General features: G+C 35.8%; 1 protein-coding gene across 1 annotated transcript in view; it reads left to right on the top strand.

Moving 5' to 3' along the window:
• Positions 1-20,232, top strand: part of LOC145688131 (post-GPI attachment to proteins factor 6-like) — an 89,724-nt gene that overhangs the window by 29,582 nt on the left and 39,910 nt on the right. The window contains exons 4-6 of the mRNA XM_081761918.1: positions 10,762-10,889; positions 14,513-14,808; positions 19,148-19,407. Coding sequence (XP_081618044.1) covers positions 10,762-10,889; positions 14,513-14,808; positions 19,148-19,407 — 684 coding nt within the window. The remainder of the gene's footprint in view (positions 1-10,761; positions 10,890-14,512; positions 14,809-19,147; positions 19,408-20,232) is intronic.

The raw sequence follows: 20,232 nt of genomic DNA, 5'->3' as shown, positions 1-20,232 counted from the left end.
GGGATCATTGACAAATAGCAGAAGCGGTACGACACAATTTTGGTTAGTACACTGCACTTTTTGAACACAGGATTCGGCTTCGGTCACTTGTAGTTGAAACCTAAGAGAGTAATTTAAGAAGGAGCGCCATCCAAAATTTCCCTTAGGATTCAAGGTAGCGGCTATTTTCCAAAATGGCGTCCTCAGATCAAAATTTCGTTAACGTTCCCTAATTATCTCGTGTTTGGAGTCGTTCAAACATATTTCTGACTCGTAGAACACGAATCCAAAGTCGGATTAAGGATCAGACATGAATGTATATACACTAGGCTATTACGCCCTATCTTCTTCTTTTCTATTGTATAAAGCTACATGAACTAACTGATATATAGATTACGTTCAATTGACACGGGAAATTGAAATTTTGCATGTTTATTATTTCGGAAGAGAAACCAACAGTAAAATAGTAAAAGCTATATATAAAGGAGGCAAAAGGGGAGACAATGCCATGTTATTTAAGTAGATAGTGGTAGCGGTACGACCCAATTTTAGTTATTATACTGTACGTACTTTTTGAACACAAGTTACTTTTCGCTCTCTTGTAATTGAAACCTAACAGAACAATTTAGGAAGGGGAACAAACGCAAAATTTCCCTTAGGATTCAAGATGGCAGCTGTTTTCCAAAATGGCGTACTCAAACCACGATTTTGTTAATATTGTCTAATAACTTTGTATTTGGAGTTGTTCACTCATGAATAGCGAATAGCGTGGTTTAAAGTTTAGTTAAACATCAGACATCAATAGAAACGTTGGTGATCTGTTGCAGGACCAGAAGTATGTAGGTTATTGAATTAATTCAGTCCTGTGGAATGGGAAAATTTGAAAAGAAATCACGAACAAAATTCAGCATACCAGAAAATGTTTGAGAGTGACACTTGTGCTTTGAAAGAAAGTTTCTGTGAATTCTGAAATCGATTTTTGGAAAATACTGGCGATATCGTCGCAATTGACAGCAGATTGATAGTACATAAAAAAGGAAAGGCGTTGATACCTGAAATACGCTTGAAGTTGATGGCAGAACCACGTAAGAGACTTTTCTGAAAGAAAAGGTCATTAATAAGAATAAAAGCATTTTTCGAGCCTTTGAAAAAAGTTAACTCTAAAATCTTCACAGTAAAACCTCCGATTAGACAGCAAATAACGGATAAGCACATTGATGAATATCTTTTTGCTAAATTATTTATTGCTTGTCAGAGCAGGAACATGGATCTGGATCGTTTCGTTTCCTACGAAAATTAGACCTGTCCACCATCTTTGTCTGTAAATGGACACTTACGTACAGGAAAGAAGAGTGACCTGACAAATATGTTGACTTTATAGAACCAGTAGAATTCAGTGGACATTCCATAGAGTTATGTATGACGCTGCAGCCTTGATGCACGATATGAAACCACACACCTCATAAACTTCCCGACAATATTGTGAGAAAGAGTTTCGGCACAGTTTGTTACAAAATGCTGCTTCCTTATCTGTCACTCGTATTGATTTGGTGTGGGACTTACATAATACTAACAGCTTGAACACTTTAGTTAGGCAGCAAAGAAGAACCACTACACGCCGACAAGTAAGACCAGAAACAAAAGTACCGTGCTACTGGAATAACTCTCTTCGAAGCACTGAAAATAAGAAAGAATTGTCCATGCTTCCAGCAAATTATGCACTGCATAATTTTGGTTATATTCATTTTGTCACAAACGTTGATGGGGAAATACTCTCATCTAAAACTCAAGAAACATCCTTAGCTGGCAGTTCGTGCGATAAAATGGAAGAAGCAGGTGGTCGAGTAATTTTGCATTTACGCGATATGGTCTGCAATGGAATCAGAACCGTCCTTTTTGCAAACTTTCGTACTCTAAGATCCATGAGATTTACATAACTGTAGATTTTGTCTGGATCTGGCAGGAGTAAAAGATACTTGCATATACAGTACATAGCGGAAAAATTGGGAAAAGAAAAATCAATTGCCTTACGTGGTTTTTACGCCTTTACTGGCTGTGATACTGTTTCGGTTTTCAGTTGTAAAAGAAAATACTTTGCGTGGATAGCTTGTGAGGAAGTAACCAAGGCTTTCATTACCATCTCCAGTCCGCTGCATGCAATGCAGCCCGAGATTACTCAAGTCCTGGAACACTTGGCAGCAATTCTGTATGGTGGGGTAGCCCTTCAGGTTCAAACTGTTAACGCAGCACACAAAGACCTATTCGCGGCCAGAGCAAAATCTCTGACAAGTCTTCCTCTTACGTGTAATACTCCTGCACTACACATTCTTCGAGCCGCATACCTAGCAGGACATATATTGGGTCAGGGAGACAGCAGTATCATTGATTTGCCATCTCCAGCTGACTGAGGCTGGACAAAACAAGATGAAGAGTAGACTCCAAAATGGACAAAACAACCAGGGGTTTCGCAAGCTTGCAGAGAACTAATTAAATGTGGATGCAAGGAGAGATGTTTATCAAGTAAATGTTCCTGCAAGTCCATTGATATGTCTTGCGCGCTAATGTACTCTAATTGCAGAGGTAAATATCGTACTACGGAACGAAAATAGCTGGGTATTTGCTGCTTGTTTTTGATTTTATAATTTAGAAAGATTTAAGTTTGCAATAAGTTTTATGTAGTTTCAAAATAAAATAATACGACTCGTACTCGTACTTTGTGGTTTGTATTGATATCTAATGTTTAACTAAACCTTGACTACGCTATTCATGTGTGAACAACTTTAAATACAGGGTGTCCGCAATGTGACTAACGGTTTTTAAAAGTGTATAGTTTTAATATGGCCAGAGATACAAAAAAAAAAAAAAAAAAAACATTCATATTGAAGGAAAACTCAAAGTTTTGTTCAGCAAATTTTCATACTTGAACAACAACCGGTGACGGCGCTAGTACCTCCGATAAACAGAAATGGCGTCGTCAGTCGAAAAGGCGCAATGCCTGTGGTGGTTTGCAGAGACAAAAAATGTTGTTCAAGTTCAACGAAACTTTCGACGTGTTTACCACAAGAATCCTCTATCACGCAACAGTATCCAGTAGTGGAAGGATCAATTTTTATGAACGGGAAGTGTAGTGAAACGACATAGCGATGGTAAATCGCGTGTGTTAGAAGAAAATGTGGAAGCAATAAGAGAGTGTTTCTCACGTAGTCCAAGGAAGTCAGTGCGCGCAGCGAGCAGGCAATTGGCAATTCCAAAGTCAACAGTGCACAATGTGGTACACAAACAATTACGTTTGCGCGCGTATAAGGTGCAATTGTTACAAGAAATTAAGCCCAACGATAAGCCACAGACAGCAGCATTTGCTACTGAAATTGTGGACAGAATTGATTATGACCATAATTTCCTGTTGAACGTTGTTTTCTCTGATGAGGCAACTTTTCACTTCTCTGGCTGTGATAACAGACACAATGTTGGGATATGGGGATGTGAGAATCCGCATGCGTTATAGGCCCCCTTTTTTGATAGAGCAAACCATAACAGGAAATGCGTTCTTAGACATGCAACCTCAAGTGATATTCCAATTGGATGGTGCTCCGCCACATTGAAGCTTACAAGTGAGGGAGTACCTTGATACTGAATTTCCTGGCCGTTGGATAGGTCAATTAGGTGGCCTCCACGCTCTCTTGATGTTAACCCCCTTGGACTTATTCCTGTGTTGGTATGTGAAAGACCTTATGTATTCTGGTGAAAAGATGCGTAACCTTGATGAACTGAAGAACCGTATTAGGAATGCGATTGTTTCAATAACACCTCAGGCTAGATATTGTAAGTTACAAATAGAGCTCACGTGGAGTTACACTGAGTTAGAATGACTTGTAAGTAAGACCAAATAAACTTTTGGAGTTCTTTAAAATGCATGTTTTTCTTCTGTATCTCTGACCATATTAAAACTATACACTTTTAAAAACCGTCAGCCCCATCCCGGACACCCTGTACAATGTTATTAGACAATATGAACGAAATCGTGGCTTGAGGATACCATTTTGGAAAACAGCAGCCATATTGAATCCCAAGGGAAATTTTGGGTTGGCTTCCCAAGATAGCCAAAGGTAACTCGTGTTCAAAAAGTACGTACAGTAGGATTACCAAAATTGGGTCGTACCGCTAGCACTATATAATATTATACATATAATATTACACTATACATATAATATTACTATTTTACTGTTGGTTTCTTTTCCGAAATAATAAGCATGCAAAATTTGAACTTCCTGTGTCAATCGGAAGTAATCTTTGTATTATGTCAGTCAGTCAGTCAGTTCATGTAGCTTTATACATTGGAAAAGAATAAGAAGATAGGACTTAATAATTTTGTGTATATACATTGATGTCTTATCCTTAATTCGACTTTGGATTCGTGTTCTACGAGTCAGAAATATGTTTGAACGACTCCAAGCACGATATAATTAAGCAACATTAACGAAATTTTGATCTGAGGACACCATTTTGAAAAATAGCCGCCATCTTGGATCCTAAGGAAAATTTTGAATGGCGCCCCTTCTTAAATTACTCTCTTAGGTTCCAACTACAAGTGATCGAACCCAGCATCCTGTGTTCAAAAACTGCAGCGGGGTTTCATGTACCGCCTCTACTAAAATGAAGTTCCACTGAAATGACTACCCTTATGTTAAAAGACACGACTGAAAACTATCTCCCTAATCCAGAAGAATACAAGGTACTAATCATATGGTCGGATTAATGTGTCAGTCAAAGTGACAATTGGCCGCATTTTGTTTTTTGCCGTCGCTTAGTATGTAGCAGTTATTTTGATTAAGTACATCGGAAGTGTACATAATCAAAATTCACTTCTGGTATACCTAGTCAGGACATTCATTTCACCCCTGTAAGCGAGCTGTTACTCGAATTAAAGATAAAGACGAGTCTCAGTTTTATGTTACATTGCAATGGAAGTGCCTAATGGCCGCTCAAAACACTTTATGATTGTTGAGCTGCATACAGGGGCTCCGAAAATGTTTATTCTCCGGAACTTGAAATACGGTAAATTCTGAGCTGGGAATAATGTATTACGTTGTTCAAATTTTTCGTTTGTAATGGAAACATGAGTAACTCGTAATGAAAAGTTCTCCACCTTACTTTATCCAGAAAATTTTCCATTTGTAATGAAAGGTGTGGTTTAGAATTAATATTTATAAAAACACTTTGCAAGTTGCCTGTTTTATTAAACCAATTCAATTCTAATTTTATGAGTTTGAAATATTTTAATATACTAAGTGTATGGTGTAATAGTACATTTAAAGTGCAGTGATAATGTGTTTCGTTTAATTGAATATTAAATATGAACATTGAAAATGGACCATTTATCTTGATACACACTTGTGATTTGTAAACTTATAGATATAAAACAAGGAAATTTTGTGCTACGTAAATATCGGAATTGGAACATTGTTTGACATAGTCTTCGATACCACCAGGTTAACAGTGTTACCAACCCAACACAACTTAGTTATATTTTCTTTACAAATGGCACTACGTCTGGTTATTAAAAATTTCTTTACGTGTCAAACGAAAACTTATGATATCGCATTTGTTATTCAGTGTTGCAAACTAAGGACGCTACTGTATCACAAACCCAATATTTTGTGACCACTATAGCAGTTACTAGCATCGATTATCCGCTTCGCTAGGTTAAAATGAAAATTTAAATGCACAACTCCGTATTTCATGCGTTTAGTACCCGTGAAATATGCTGTTTTCGTTTTTAATGGCATCGATTTAAACGGCATCGGAAAGATCATTGATCATCTCGGCGACCCCGAAAACCATGAATTCAACACTAATATTGGTCATTTTCGATCATTTTATCTCTCCCTCTCCCAAGTTGCGGGGCTGAATTTGATTTTGAACGGGATCGGAATTGTCACTCTTCATCTCAGCGACCCTAAAAACTACGGATCAGACACTAATATCGGCCATTTTGGATCATTATATATATATATATATATATATATATATATATATATATATATATATATATATATATACCACCTCCTTTTCCATGTTGCGGGGCATGGCATCGAAAGAGTCACCAGTCATCTTAGCGATCCCGGAAACTATGGATTCGACACTAATATGGGTTATTTTTGATCAGTTTTACGTATTTCCCTTTTCCCCTCCTTCAAGATGCGGGGCTAAATTTGGATTTAAACAGCATCAGAAGTGTCATCCCGGCGACCCATAGAACTATAGATTCAACACTAATATCGGTAATTTTCGACCATATATATATATATATATATATATTTCCCCCTTTTCCCCATGTTGCGGACCATGGCATCGGAAGTGTCACCGTTCATCTCAGCAACCCCGAAAAGTATGGATTCAGCACTAATGTCGGTCATTTTCGAGCACTTTTAAATATCTCTTCCTACCCCTGCCTCAAGTTCCGGGGTTAAATTTGAATTTAAACGGGATCGAAAGTATCACTGTTAATCTAAGCGACCCAGAAAACTATAAATTCGACACTGATAGTGGCCATTTTCGATCATTTATATATATATCCCCCTCCTCCAAAACAGGATCGGAAATGTCACTGTTCATCTAAATGATCTCGAAAACTATGGATTACACACTAATATTTGTCATTTTCGATTATTATTATATATAGAGCTCCCCTTCCTCCTCCTCCGTGCTGTGGCACACAGCATCAGAATTGTCACTGTTAATCTCAGCTACTCCTAAAACTATGGATTTGACACTAATATTAGTCATTTTCGATCATTTTTTAAAATGTTTATCGCCCTCCCCTACGATGTACCCTCCCCCTCCCCAACTATCAGAGCTGAACTTGGATTTCAACATCATCAGAAGTGTCACTGTTCTCTCATCGACCCCGAAAACAATGGATTCAACAGTAACATCGGTTATTTGTTATCATTTTTAAATTTCTCTGCTCCTCCCCTCCACTTCGTTGCATCGTCAAAGTGAATAGCCTAAAATAATCCCTGCACCTAAACTCATGTATGTTGAAAATTTGATTGAGATCGGTCTGGTGGTTCAAGAGTGATGAAGTCGCAAAGGCAGTCATTTTAATTTTAATTTTTTTTTTTTTTTTTTTTTACATATATCTCCCCCCTTTTTCTAGGTTGCCTCTTCAAATTGAAACGATAAAAAACTCCCAAGGCCCGACCCTCATATATGTTGAAAATTTGATCGAGATTGGTTGGGTAGTTCAAAAGTTATTAGGTTTTATTAGTTTTATTTATACGTCCCCCTCCCGTAGGATCTACCGTTAAAGTGAAATTACAGAAATGTTTCCAGATCCGAACCTCATGCATCTTGAAGATTTGAATGAGATCGGTCGGATAGTTCAAGACTTATTAAGTTACAAAAATAGTCACAGTCTTATATAAATAGATTTTTATATATCTCCCTCTCCTTCTCGTCTCTTAGGTAGCTTCGTCAAATTTAAATCATAAAAACGATCCCAGGCCTGACCCTCATCCATTGTTGAAAACTTGATGAAGATCGGTCCAGTGGTTCAGTTGTTAAGTTTTATTTATTTTTATATACCCCCTCCCCCAACCATCAGTTCTAGCAACAGAGTGAATAGTCTAAAACCAGCCCATCCTCGAACCTCATCCATGTTACAAATTTGTCCGAGATCGGTCGGGCGGTTCAGGAGATTTAGAGTCACAAACATAGTGATTTTCAATTTTATATATATAGACTACCCTTTTGCTACCTGGGTGCTCCGCCCCCAGAGCCCCGAGTTTGCTCGGCCTACGGCCTCGCATTTCATATCTATCGCCCTTTGCATCAACAGTGAATTTCGTGAACTTCTTCATATTTCCTGAATCTACCCATCCGGGAGTTCGCCCCCCACACACTTTATTTTCTCGGCCTATGGCCTCGCACCTCTTGAACACACAATTCTATCGTTTCTTTTCCTATTTCAAGTATCTAAAAGATAAGATTTTGTATCCCAAGAAAACGCCCATTTAAATAACACGGAAATTTCTTCATCCCCTTTTAGACCCTAAAAAAATTAAAATTTCACGTTTGGCAATTTTCCTGTCTGTTAGTCCTGGAAGGCTACAATCGTGCCAAATTTCATCATTCTAATCATGCCGGAAGTGCCTAAACATTTTGGGGTGTAGAAGACGTCCCATATAAATAAGACGTTCTGGATTTTTCAGTTCCCGATAAAACCACTCTACAGGTGGAAATTTTCATTTTTAGTGATTTACTTAGTTAACGCCAACGAAAACGTATAAGGATATCGAATTTCAAGTTTTTATTCCAATTCTAAGCATCTAAGACACGAGATTATAGGTCCAAAAAAAGGCCCATTTAAATAACATGGTGAAATTCTTCATCCAATCTTTAGACCCCCTAAAAATTAAAAATAATCACTTTTGGCAATTTTCCTGTTGGTTAGTTCCGGAAAGATACATTCATGTCAAATTTAATCATTGTAGCCCTACAGGAAGTGCTCAATAAGTTGGGGGTGTAAAAGGGGTTCCGTATAAATAACATGGGAAAGATTTTTCAGTTCCCTATAAAACCACTCTAAAGCTGGAATATTTCATTTTTACTGATATACTTAGGTAGTGCTAACGAAAACGTACTAGCATACCGAATTTCAAATTTTTATTCGAATTCTAAGTACCTAAAACATGAGATTATAGGTCCGAAAAAGGTCCATTTAAATAACATGGGGAAATTCTTCATCCTCTCTCTAGATCCCTTAAAAATTAAAAATATTCACTTTTGGCAATTTTCCTATTGGTTAGTTCCGGAAAGCTATAATCATGCCAAATTTAATCATTGTAGCCCATCAGGAAGTGCTCAATAATTTATGTCAGCTCATGTAGTTTTATATACAGTTAGGATAATGCAAGTGAGATGGTCAGGTTAGTGCATATCAAGAGTACTTTAGTGTTCAATTCTATGACCATAATATGACGGATTTCGAATGAATGGAAACAAAGTTACAAGGGATTGAAAATTTGACTTTCTTCAAAAGTCTATTTCGAAAACCTGTTTGGAGAAGTATCTCATCCAATCACAAAGATAGTTTCCAGTAGGTGTAAAAATCATAACGCTGTTTACAAACGTTTTATATCTCAAACCGTTTTGGAGATATGCTAAAAATCCTAAACTTTACAATATTGCTCAAAATTATGTAATTTCTAGAACTTGTAATTACATCTGCCAAAACTTATTATTTGAATGTCATAGATGCACAGGAAAACACCCGTTTTAAAAAGTTCCCATAAATGTGCCGTTTTAAGCAATATAGCAACTTTTACGTTTTTCTCAATATCTCCAGAACGGCGTGAGATATCGGATTAATATAAGCGGCATTATAATCTTTGTGTCTATTGAAAACCATCTACGTAATTGGGTTGGATAGATATCTAAGCACTTTTTCGAAATAAAGTCCTTTAATAAAATCAAATTTCCAGTCCTTTGCTTTGCTTCTAACTTTGCTTCTACTTGTTTGAAATCCGTCATATCATGACCATAGTATACATTGGGACAGAAAGAGAGGACTCTTTTTCCAGGAATTGTGAAAACCCTGTCCACCCCTCTAAACCTTCCGCTAACTAGTCTCCACGACACGTGGTAGAGATTTATGATCCCTTCTGGCTAAAAACCAATGTTGCTTCAATTCCTTTTTCCTAGTTGATTTTTTTTTTTAATTTTTGTTGTTAACTGAGAGTAGGAAGGAAAGCTTTCTCCTTATTTTGCCGGACTTTAACTACACAAGTGGATCGCAGCTACGGCAACACTGAGAGCAGTGACAGCTTAAACGCTCGCGAGGACTAACCGAGGGCTGTGGGGGTGAAAAGAAGCAGTGGTTGGGGAAAGAGACCTTTAAAGCTATCCCGATGTATATTAGACACTAAAGTACTTTGGATGTGCATTGCCCCATCCGTCTCACATGCGTTATTACTGTTGTAAAACCCTCCAAAATTTGGTTGTTTTATTCATTGTAATACTGTAGAGTCTTTAGTTTGCAACGTTGCATGGCAAGTTTTTGTTTAATATGTAAATTTGAAATATGTGATAACCTGACGTAGTATCATTTGAAAAAAATACAATTTCATGTTGACTTGGCAACACTATTAATCTGGTTGTATTGCAGTGTATGCCAAATAATGTCCCTCTCTCCTCGAGATGAAAAGAGACAGCAACAATAGCATTGTAAGGTGATACGCTAACTACGCATCACCCAGTCGAACAGTTTTTAATGAACTGTAGCGTCACAATTTCATTATATATTATTATTATTATTATTATTATTATTATTATTGGGCCGCGGTGGCTCAGTGGTAGAGCGTTCACCTCTGGCGCTTGGGGTCCCGGGTTCGATCCCAGCCCCTGCCAAGTGAACTTTGTGGTGGACAAACACCGTGTGCGTGGGTTTTCTCGGGGTTCTCCCGTTTCCTCCCACTTTCTTCATTCCACCATTTCATTCATTACTCATCATCACCGTCTCCTTTAGCCTAACCGGCATAAGCGTGGGACGTAAAACTCAAAGATTTCATTTCATTTATTATTATTATTATTATTATTATTATTATTATTATTATTATTATTATTATTATTATTATTATAGATGTTCCAGGTGCTTCGAAACATGTATAGGATATTTCAAACTAATGTGCTAAAAATTAAGTCTCAAACTAATACCGCAGTTCGGTGCTAAGAAAGATAAAAGTACATTGTGTCCTGCATTGTGACATTTTATTTTTACAGGGTATAGGCCACAAATGTCATTACAGTCTTGGATCTGTTGCAATCTGGTCGCAGGTTTCTGGTATTCCAGTTATTAGTCCAGGGGTACCAAAAACTGTCATCACAATGGAGCCATTTTCGTATTACAAGTAAGTGAATATATAATTAAGATTCATATTTGGAAAATATGTTAAATAATTTATAATTGGAAATTATTCTGATGCGAAGCGCGTCAGAAAAACGGACGCATTTTTTTCTTTTTCTTTTTTTTTTTAAGGTATACAAGAAGAAATTTATTGTGATTGATATACAAATACACACCTTGGCTATTTTCGATGCAGTCATCATGAACCTCCAAACATTTCTGGTAGGGTGGCACAAGCTTCCGTACTCTCTGTGTAAAATTGTACCGCCTGAGGGTGCAGACAGTCCAGAACTGTTGTCCTGAGCACTTCACTGTTGACGAAACTCTTTGATGCAAGCTACTTTTTCAGGTGAAGAAAAAGAAAGAAAGCCCTGAGGGGCAAGGTAGGGCTTGTAAAGGGGATGATTGAATAATTCCCATCGAAAGATTTGAATTGTCTCAACGGTTTCAACTAGCTGTGTGTGGGCGGGTGTTGTCATGGATCAAAAGAATTCCAGAGCGTTAGATAGCACGTCGCAGATTATTCAGTATTTGGCAATACACATGTGCTTTAATTGTTCGTCCTGGCTCCAAGAATTCCACAAGAATTCGTTTCCCAAAACACAGTTCCCATGATTTTGTGAACTGATATTGGTGGTTTGAATTTCTTCAGAACTAGAGCGTCACCATTGCATTGACTGCTGCTCCTACTCCTAAGTGACGTACGATATTTCGTCCCCCGTCATTATATAAGAAAAGAGATAATTCTCGTCCTCCCCCAGCGGGCCAAAAAAATATATATATATTCAGCTGTCATTCTTTTCTCTTTGTGCGCGTCTGTCAGCATTTTCGGCACCCACCTCACACTCAATGTGTGATAACCCAGCTTGTCAGTCACAATTCAATGCACTGTTTTTGCAGACACATCTGGAAATTCTTTGGTGACTTCAGTTATTGTGAACCGGCAATTGGATCGCATTTTCTGGTTAACACGTTCCACCAGATCGTCCGTCTGAACACTAGGCCATTTCTGGTCATGAACATCAGAATGCCCTTCCCGAAACATTCTGTGCCATTGCTTGACCTTCCCTTCACTCATTACTGTCAGTCGGTAAAGGCACACAGTTTCCGATAGTTGTCAGCTGCATTCTGTCCTTTGGCGTTCAGAAATTGTATGATATATATGTAACATAAAATTTGACTGGATTTTGTATTACGGCAGCCATTTCATCCTACTTCTACTCGCACATACGCAACTCCACTCGGACGATTATGTGTCTGTTGCAAACACAGAATACTAGGGCATGATGCTGCAGAACCCCACATGTTGCCGACCCCATGTAAAAAAGTATCGGCCCTTTTTTGACATGCGCCTCGTATTTATAAGAGCTTAAATTACTTGTAGAATATCTTCTTCAATCAACAAGATAACACGAAAATATACATTTCATTTGAGTTTCATAGTGTGATTTAAGGAAAGTGAAATGTCTCAGTATTCTTTCTAACATTGTGTTATTATTATTAATATTTTATAAAGTATGATTTCTTCTATTTATTGCAGCTTATTCTTAGAAAGCTAGAATGTCGAGATTTTGATTATTGAGTTTGTGTCATGTCTCGTGTCAGTGTGACAGCCTTAATTAAAACATTGATGTGAAAATTGGAAGAAGCTCAACCCTGGCAATTGGTATCCTGGCATATAGATTACAAGTTACAATCTTAGATTAAATGATTATTTAAATTCAGCTGGAATAATCAGCCCTACATTAGGGAGGTAAAATTCACTGTTTGTTCTTGACTGATTTTAATTCCAAGTGCTGGAGCTTGTAAGAAAGCTTCAAAGAAAACTGAACTTAACATTGAATGAAAACTGAATAAATTCTACGACAGTTATCGTGAATCTTTAAAAACGTTGGAGGAGAGGGTTTAAATCTACCGCTTAATTATTCAGTGATTTTACGTCATGCAGAGGGTGTGATTGAGAATTCTCAAAGAAAACAAAAATTTTATTTTAAAATAGTGTTTGATTTTGGCGCAGTGTGTCAAATAGTTTCTTTATGACTTCCAAATCATCCATTCCTTCTGAATTGACTTAAGATAATGGAAGAGCAAAGAGAGGATTAGCGAACACCAGTGTTGTTTCGAAAAGGTTCCACGATTACTTTCGTAAAATTTATGCGATTTTGTTAAAACATACGTACATTTTCCCACAATTCTCAGCGCTTGACATTAAAGACTGTCAGGAGTGAGCGATGAATTTTCCCCCTCCTCTCGATGTAACCCCCTTTGATTAAAAATATATGTTTGTGTTCAACGAGAGCTATCGTAAAAATATAGATTTTGATGCAATATGGCGCATACTTTTGAGGTTTCATCATCTCCACTGCTTAGATTTAAAATTAATCGGGAATAGGAGAGTGAACTCTTTCCCAGCTTCCCTCCTTCCCGATGAAACCAAAGAAAGAAAAATAAGTGCCACGATTTCCTAGGTAATAATTATTCTGTTTTGGTACATTATAGTATGTATGTTTATTGAGACTCTCACATAATCCACAATGCTTGGAGTTGAATTCAGTCACAAATAAGCAGTAACCCCACCCCCAACACACAGACACACGCATATTATGATTTTTTTTTTTTTTTAAAGTTCTACAATAACTTTCGTTTTAAAATAAGATCATTAGATTTTGGTGGAATATGCCGTAATTTTTTCTGAGGGTCCCGAATCTTCTTTACTGATTGAGTTGAAATAAAATAATAATGGGAGTGAATCATCCCGCCGCGTTTGTAAATCAAGTATTTCTGAGAATTTCGTAACAATACTCTGATGTTTTAAAACATAATATGTGTTATGCCTAACATTAGAGACGTCCTCGTATATTTCAAGGTTGAACTTAGTGAGAGTGAAATTAGTAATCGCTTATTTCAACAGTGCATAGCATCATTAGTATTCTATGTAGAAAAAGAGGCATTATTAATATTGAAATTAAAGTGAAAATATATAAAAGCATAATTTTGCTGTTGTACTGATTGTGAATGTTTGTTGTACTGCTTGTTGTATGGTAAACCAGTGTTCTGGTAACTGGTTTGGAATTTTAGAACGAGCTGAAAGAGATGAACAGATGGGTAAAGAATGTTTCTCGAGGTAGATCTCAAGAATACATAACTTGTCATCAAATGATGTAATGAATTATTATATCGAAAGATCTAAAAGCGAAAACACGTGCTACGTATATAAAGTGTTACATCGAAATCCGTTAGCAATATATTTTCTAGAAGACCAGGAAGAAGATAGGAGGATACAGTGTCTTCAGAAAGTAGGTGATTAAATCCTAAAGGACTTAATTTATCGTATCATTATCATAGGATAGGATCCATTATTAAGATTATATTTCGGCACTAGTGAATCTTCGAATTTCTTCAAACATGTAAGTAGTTGGTGATGTATTAATGGAAGTAGCATAGCGCTTAAACGAATTTGTAGTTTTACCGAAGTCTTAACGCATCATACCCTGTTGATCAGCTGGAAAGAATATACAGAGTAGTTAAAATTTGAACTTATTACTTTATAATTGGAACAGTCATTGTATTAGATTGCATCATAGATTTCTGTTGCTAATATAAATTTCGATTTGTATCTCATTGTAGAGTGTACATTCCATCAGGTACTTGGCACTTCTCGCTTACAATATCTGAATGTAAGTTTCACGTTCCACCTGTAAGTGATCCTTCGTCTAACAACGAAACAAATACACCCTGCATTCAGTCTTTGGCTCTTCGAGCACGAGCGTTACCAATGTACAATCCGAATAGTGGAATAGGGAATATTTCTGAGGGAGGAGAATATACATTCCGAGAATTGCAGCCGTTCACAGAAAGCTATTACTACCTTCTAGTTGTGACCGAAGCACGGGTAGGCTTCAAAGTTATTGTAAAAGTGGAAGGTAAGTTAGTTGAATTTACTGTTTAATGTATATAATTCTCTGTAGAGTCAATGTGTTATAATGATTTTTTTTTTTTTTTATATAGTTTCGAAGGTGTATTTTTGAGACGAAATAGTTGAGAAGTGTAAAATGAGAAATTTTTATTTGTGTATTAATTTTTAATTCAAAGAATTTTTAGTGCTGCCATTACGATTCCCAGGACAATATAGTTTACTGTATTAAATAACATATTATGGATTTTCCATTGTTCAAGCTTTGCTTTTAGTATACGTAAATTTGATTTAAACTACTCGCAATACGTTTATTGTAAAAACTATTAACGTGTAACAATTTCGCCAACTATTCACCTTGGCTTCATCAGACACTATAAATACACAGATAGTGACAGAACTAATATATAAGAGACAGCGAAAAAATCCACAAATCCTGATTGGTTACACAAATCTACAACAGCCAATCCCCTTACACCACACAAAAAAAAGTAACAGAAGAGTCGTTATTCCTCTTCCCCCCTTGTTGACAACCATATACATTCATTTCTAAGAGCTAGGCCTAATATCTTATATATAAAAGAGAACGCACAAATCCTTTGTTACCTCATCACGCTAATACGGCTGAACCAATTTCTTTTATTTTTGGGGGGTTATTAGGATTTGGACCCTAGATGGTTTTTATCATATCACTTTAATTTTTAATTACCAGTGTCTTGAGATAATTGACCATTCAAGTGTCCATAACGTACAAATCCTTTGTTAGTTCATCATAGGTATAAAAATAAACGTATTTATATGCAACCCGCATGACCGTGTCACTCGGCGGGTTAACATAAATGACAGGCGATATAATGTTAACATTTACTGCAATCTACTATGGTTTTTATCATATCACTTGAAAGCGAAAACTTCCGGGGTGACCGCAGCGAAGCGGGGCGGGTTAACATAAATGACAGGCGATATAATGTTAACATTTACTGCAATCTTCTATGGTTTTTATCATATCACTTGAAAGCGAAAAAGTAAAAATTATCTAAGTAACAAAGTTTATTGCGTTCCGGGGTGACCGCAGCGAAGCGGGGTGAACGCTGCTAGTAATTAATAAAATAAACAATATAGTTAACTTCTTAGACATGAATACTAATAATATAAATTATAAGTGAAGAATACTAAATTTACAAAAATAAACCTGTACAATTAACTTAATTAATCTTTAAGACTTCACAATAGCTTATTCTACTCTTCATCAATTTTAGGTCCAGAGTTTCAGTTCATAACTCCATTGTCTTCTTTTTCATTAAACCTTGCTTTTTCTTTCCACTTTCTGATTAATTTTCTCTTCTTGGCCAAGCACTTTCACTTCACTTCAATTTACTGAATGTCCCGTGTCTCTTATGTGCTTATAGACTGCATTTCTGTCTCTCTTCACCCTAACGTCTTCCCTATATTGTTTTATTCGCTCTTTTCATTTCTTTCCCGTTTCTCCAATATAGCACACGTCACACTCATCGCACTGGATCCTATTATGGAAAATAAATACCTAAGGATTTTATTGCTTAAACTTCAGATGACTTCAAATGTATTTTAAGAATAAGGGGAAGACACATACAACTTTGTGTGTCCTTTTTGTCCCTTCGTTATTTTCTCTTTTTAATAACTTCTTTCGGGTTGTTTCCACTTGTTACATTTTTTAAAAATTTCTTTTGGTAGTTTTATTTCTTTACTTGGTATCTACATTACAGTTTTGCAATTTCTCATTTTTCCTCTCTTGTGATTTTCCTCCTCTTTTTCACATTTACCTTGATTTTTGAGCGCTGCTTCAATCCTTATTTTTAATTTCATTTTTGCCGTTTTGTTTTAAATTTTTGTTCGTATAGCTATTCATTGAGCACTTACGTTGCATCTATGCACTACTCTTACGGCCACCTCAACATCAGAATCCCAACTTCCCAGTTTCCATCGCAGATATCACCTGCACCAGTGCTTATGTTGACTTTCTATTTGTCTGAAATTTAATCACAAAGGCCTAACTCTTATGATCTTTCTTTTGGAATTTTCTTCCGTTAGCCTCCCTGCCACCTAACCTTTTCTGCCGGTACATTGCTATTGAACTTATAGTACTCACTTAAGAAACGTTCGATTCTCGGTGGGGACACTCGGTCGAGAAAGTGTAAAAAGCTTTTTGCTGGGCTTTCCTCATTCACACTAGGCAAATGCCGGGGTGGTACCTAACTTATAGGTCCCAGACCGCTTCCTTTCTTCCCTTTCCCCGGATAGTGTGCTCGCCGAGGGACATCATCCCTCATACGTGACGGGCTAAATGGCGATAGATGCCGAAAGCCCAGAAATCTAAACCTTAAATCACTTAAGAAAGGCATACATCCCATGCCGAATCATTTTATTTCAGTGAAATGCAATTTCTCTTGAAAACACTTCTATTTCTGTTTTATCCTTTCCATCATGTTTGAAACAATATGTTTTATCCTTTGCTTCAATAATAATAATAATAATAATAATATAATAATAATAATAATAATAACAACAACAACAACTTCCTAGTTCTTTTTATTTGACGAGGCGTAGTCAGAAAGTGGTTTATCTTCTTTTGTATTGGATTATTATATAGGTTAATTTGTAATTTGTTTCCTATTTCCACTTTGATATCCATTTGTTGTTCCAACTATGTATATAATTTTCTACAAAACAGTTTTCTTTGTTTATAGTCATATGAAATGAGTTTGTGTAGAGATAGCGCCACTGTGCTTCCAGTTCTAGATTTTGACTAAATTTCTTCTTGCCTTCGTTTAAATTGAAAAAAAGCAAAATTAGACATTTACTTGGATTCTAAAGTAGAGATATTTTAATTAGCTTAGATTTGGTGATATCGATACGCTAGTTTTACAAAATACAGTTCTACAGATCAAGTTGTACCTTGATTAAATAATTTGATCGTTTTCGTCAACTACTTTGGATGTGTGAAAGAGATACATAAGAGTAGTAGTTTTATTTTTATTTATTTATTTATTTATTTATTTTAATTTTGTGTTGAAAGGAGTTAGAGTCATGATAGAATTGATTGTACAAATTTAGTATTACGATCGTTTAAATTCGGATGTTCTCGCAGTAGAACCGTTCTTTTCCAAAGACCCTGTAGATTGCGTAGAAAAAGTAGGAAGGTTAAGAATCATAAAATAATATACATAAAGTAGTACTATCATTCACGTAAAATAAATTTCGGGTATGTTATATCAGTTTTGACCGTTTTAGAGCTTAGTCAAAAAATTCTTATTTTTCCTTCAAAAATGAATTCGTCCTCACATCTTCCGTATGTAAAGTGTTAAAAAAAAAAAAAAAAAAAGCTTCCTTATTTTAGAATTCTGCTATCTGGAAATAACTAAAAATCCATGAATTATGAAGAGGATAACGGGATTTAATACTTAAAACTACTCATAGTAATGTGTTCAGTTACAAGTACAAATTTACATTCTTCCGTGTTTCTAGTTTTGTGGAAAAATACTGTGTTTACTGATATCTATGAAAACTGTAGAAGGCACACTATTAGCTACTCAAAAAGAACACCCATTACATACATATATAAGCACACTACGACAGTTTGGTAGCCAATCATTACTAGGTACATTTTATTTGTTTCATGTTGCTTAAATATGTTTAGCAGCAAAACCAGAGTAATTTTTAGTGCTTTATTTCTTTCGTGAAGAAAGTAGGGTTAAGGGGAACAGAAAGGAAAAGAGGGCTTACGACAATTTTGCTTAACTTAGAGTCTAGCGTGTTCACTGACTATCCTAAATGTGAACGCGAACTTTCTGTTTATTTCTGAATTATATGTATTCTATCACGTACAAGAAGTGCAGATGTTACTATCCCAAAAAGAAGGAACTAAACTTAAAAGTGCAATACTTGGTGGCAAACCTTTAATCCATGTTGCAGTAATGACATATCCTGTGATAAATTGTTAAAGATAAGATCTGAGTATCACTCGTTGAAATTTGTTGTAATTATATAACTTCGATGCTTGGACGTTAAGTTGTTGGCTTAATTTGGACTTATGTTGCATAATGTGACAGAGAAAGATGAAATCTTCAATCTAACATCCCATGCTTATTCCCTGTAGAATAAAGGAGAGAAAGAATCTTTGCAATGAGAATGTCGGAGAAAACGTGAGAACCCCGAGTAAACCCATGCACGCTATGTTGCTCATAATGTGACAGGTATTCTTTATGAGTAGCATTGTATCATAATTAAAGTATTTTTTTAAAACTATCTTCAGTATTCTTTGATTGTGGTTACTATTAGAGTGAATATTGAATAGACATTTTTCTTTACAGAGTGCAGTGTACAAGTTCTAAGAAGAAGTTTTACTAAACAATTTACTCAAGTCACGAGAAATTTGAACCAGGTCACTGTGCGCCATAGCAACAATAGTGTAAAATCAGATTGGGCTAAGACAATTCTCTATGCTAATAGTAGTGAAGTCAAGAAATTCGGAAGAGAGAGTATTGCAAAAGAAAATGATCCGTGCCTACCTACGTTTCATTTAGCGAGGATAAAACATGCCCAAGATTTCTCGGATACATTTCTCGTTCAGGTAGATCCTTACTTACATCAAATATAGATTGTTTTCTTGTTTACTTTCAAATTATGCAATATTGTATTTATTCTAAAGGATTAGTTTCTTCGCAGTATTTGGTTTGGGATCGGTTTTCAAATATTTATTTTTTTTCTTGCGAGAAATTACAAAACATCAAGATATATTTGTGTTATAAAACTATTTTTGAGTATTGTCTCAGTCTTGTCTTGTTGGAGGATGCAGAGAGAAGGAATAAGCAACAGGTACTTGAAATGAACATTTCTTAAGTGTCAACGAATTAAAAAAAAAATACTCAATTTAGCTACTTGAAATTATTAGAGATCGTTTAAAAAATTATATTAAATGTCAAATTTTTGCTGACGGCTGTCAGTATTGTCAACACTAAAGTAAGGAAGGGTATATAGTAGGGATGTGGTTATAAAAATTAAATATTACACTCGTAAATGAAAACGTCTAGCTGCTCCCCATTTTTATTGTTTTTTAAAAATTTTATGTATGGGTCATAAACTATTTAAGACTAGTATTTACCTACAAACGTAGGTTGTAATAATGTTTATGAAGCTTTTGTAGTGTCTTTGATTCAAATTATGGTATTAGAAAAAACAAATCATAATTTTGCTTCCTTTTTAATTCAACTCTTTTTCATTTGTATATATGTAATTATTCAAATGTAGTGTTAAGAAGTCTTTTTTAAGTGAAGCATTTTCGATTTGTCATTAACTGACACGTGAAGACATTCCATTATTTGTTTATACTAATACACAAGTATGTACACTCATGTCCAAAATTATTGTCGCATGTCTATAAATATGTTGTTGTAGG

This window comes from Thermobia domestica, chromosome 6 (assembly GCF_964235325.1).
Source record: "Thermobia domestica chromosome 6, izTheDome1.hap1.1, whole genome shotgun sequence".
Taxonomy (NCBI): Eukaryota; Metazoa; Arthropoda; class Insecta; order Zygentoma; family Lepismatidae; genus Thermobia; species Thermobia domestica.
The sequence above is the reverse complement of the archived record's forward strand: the minus strand, read 5'-3'. Positions and strand labels throughout refer to the sequence as shown.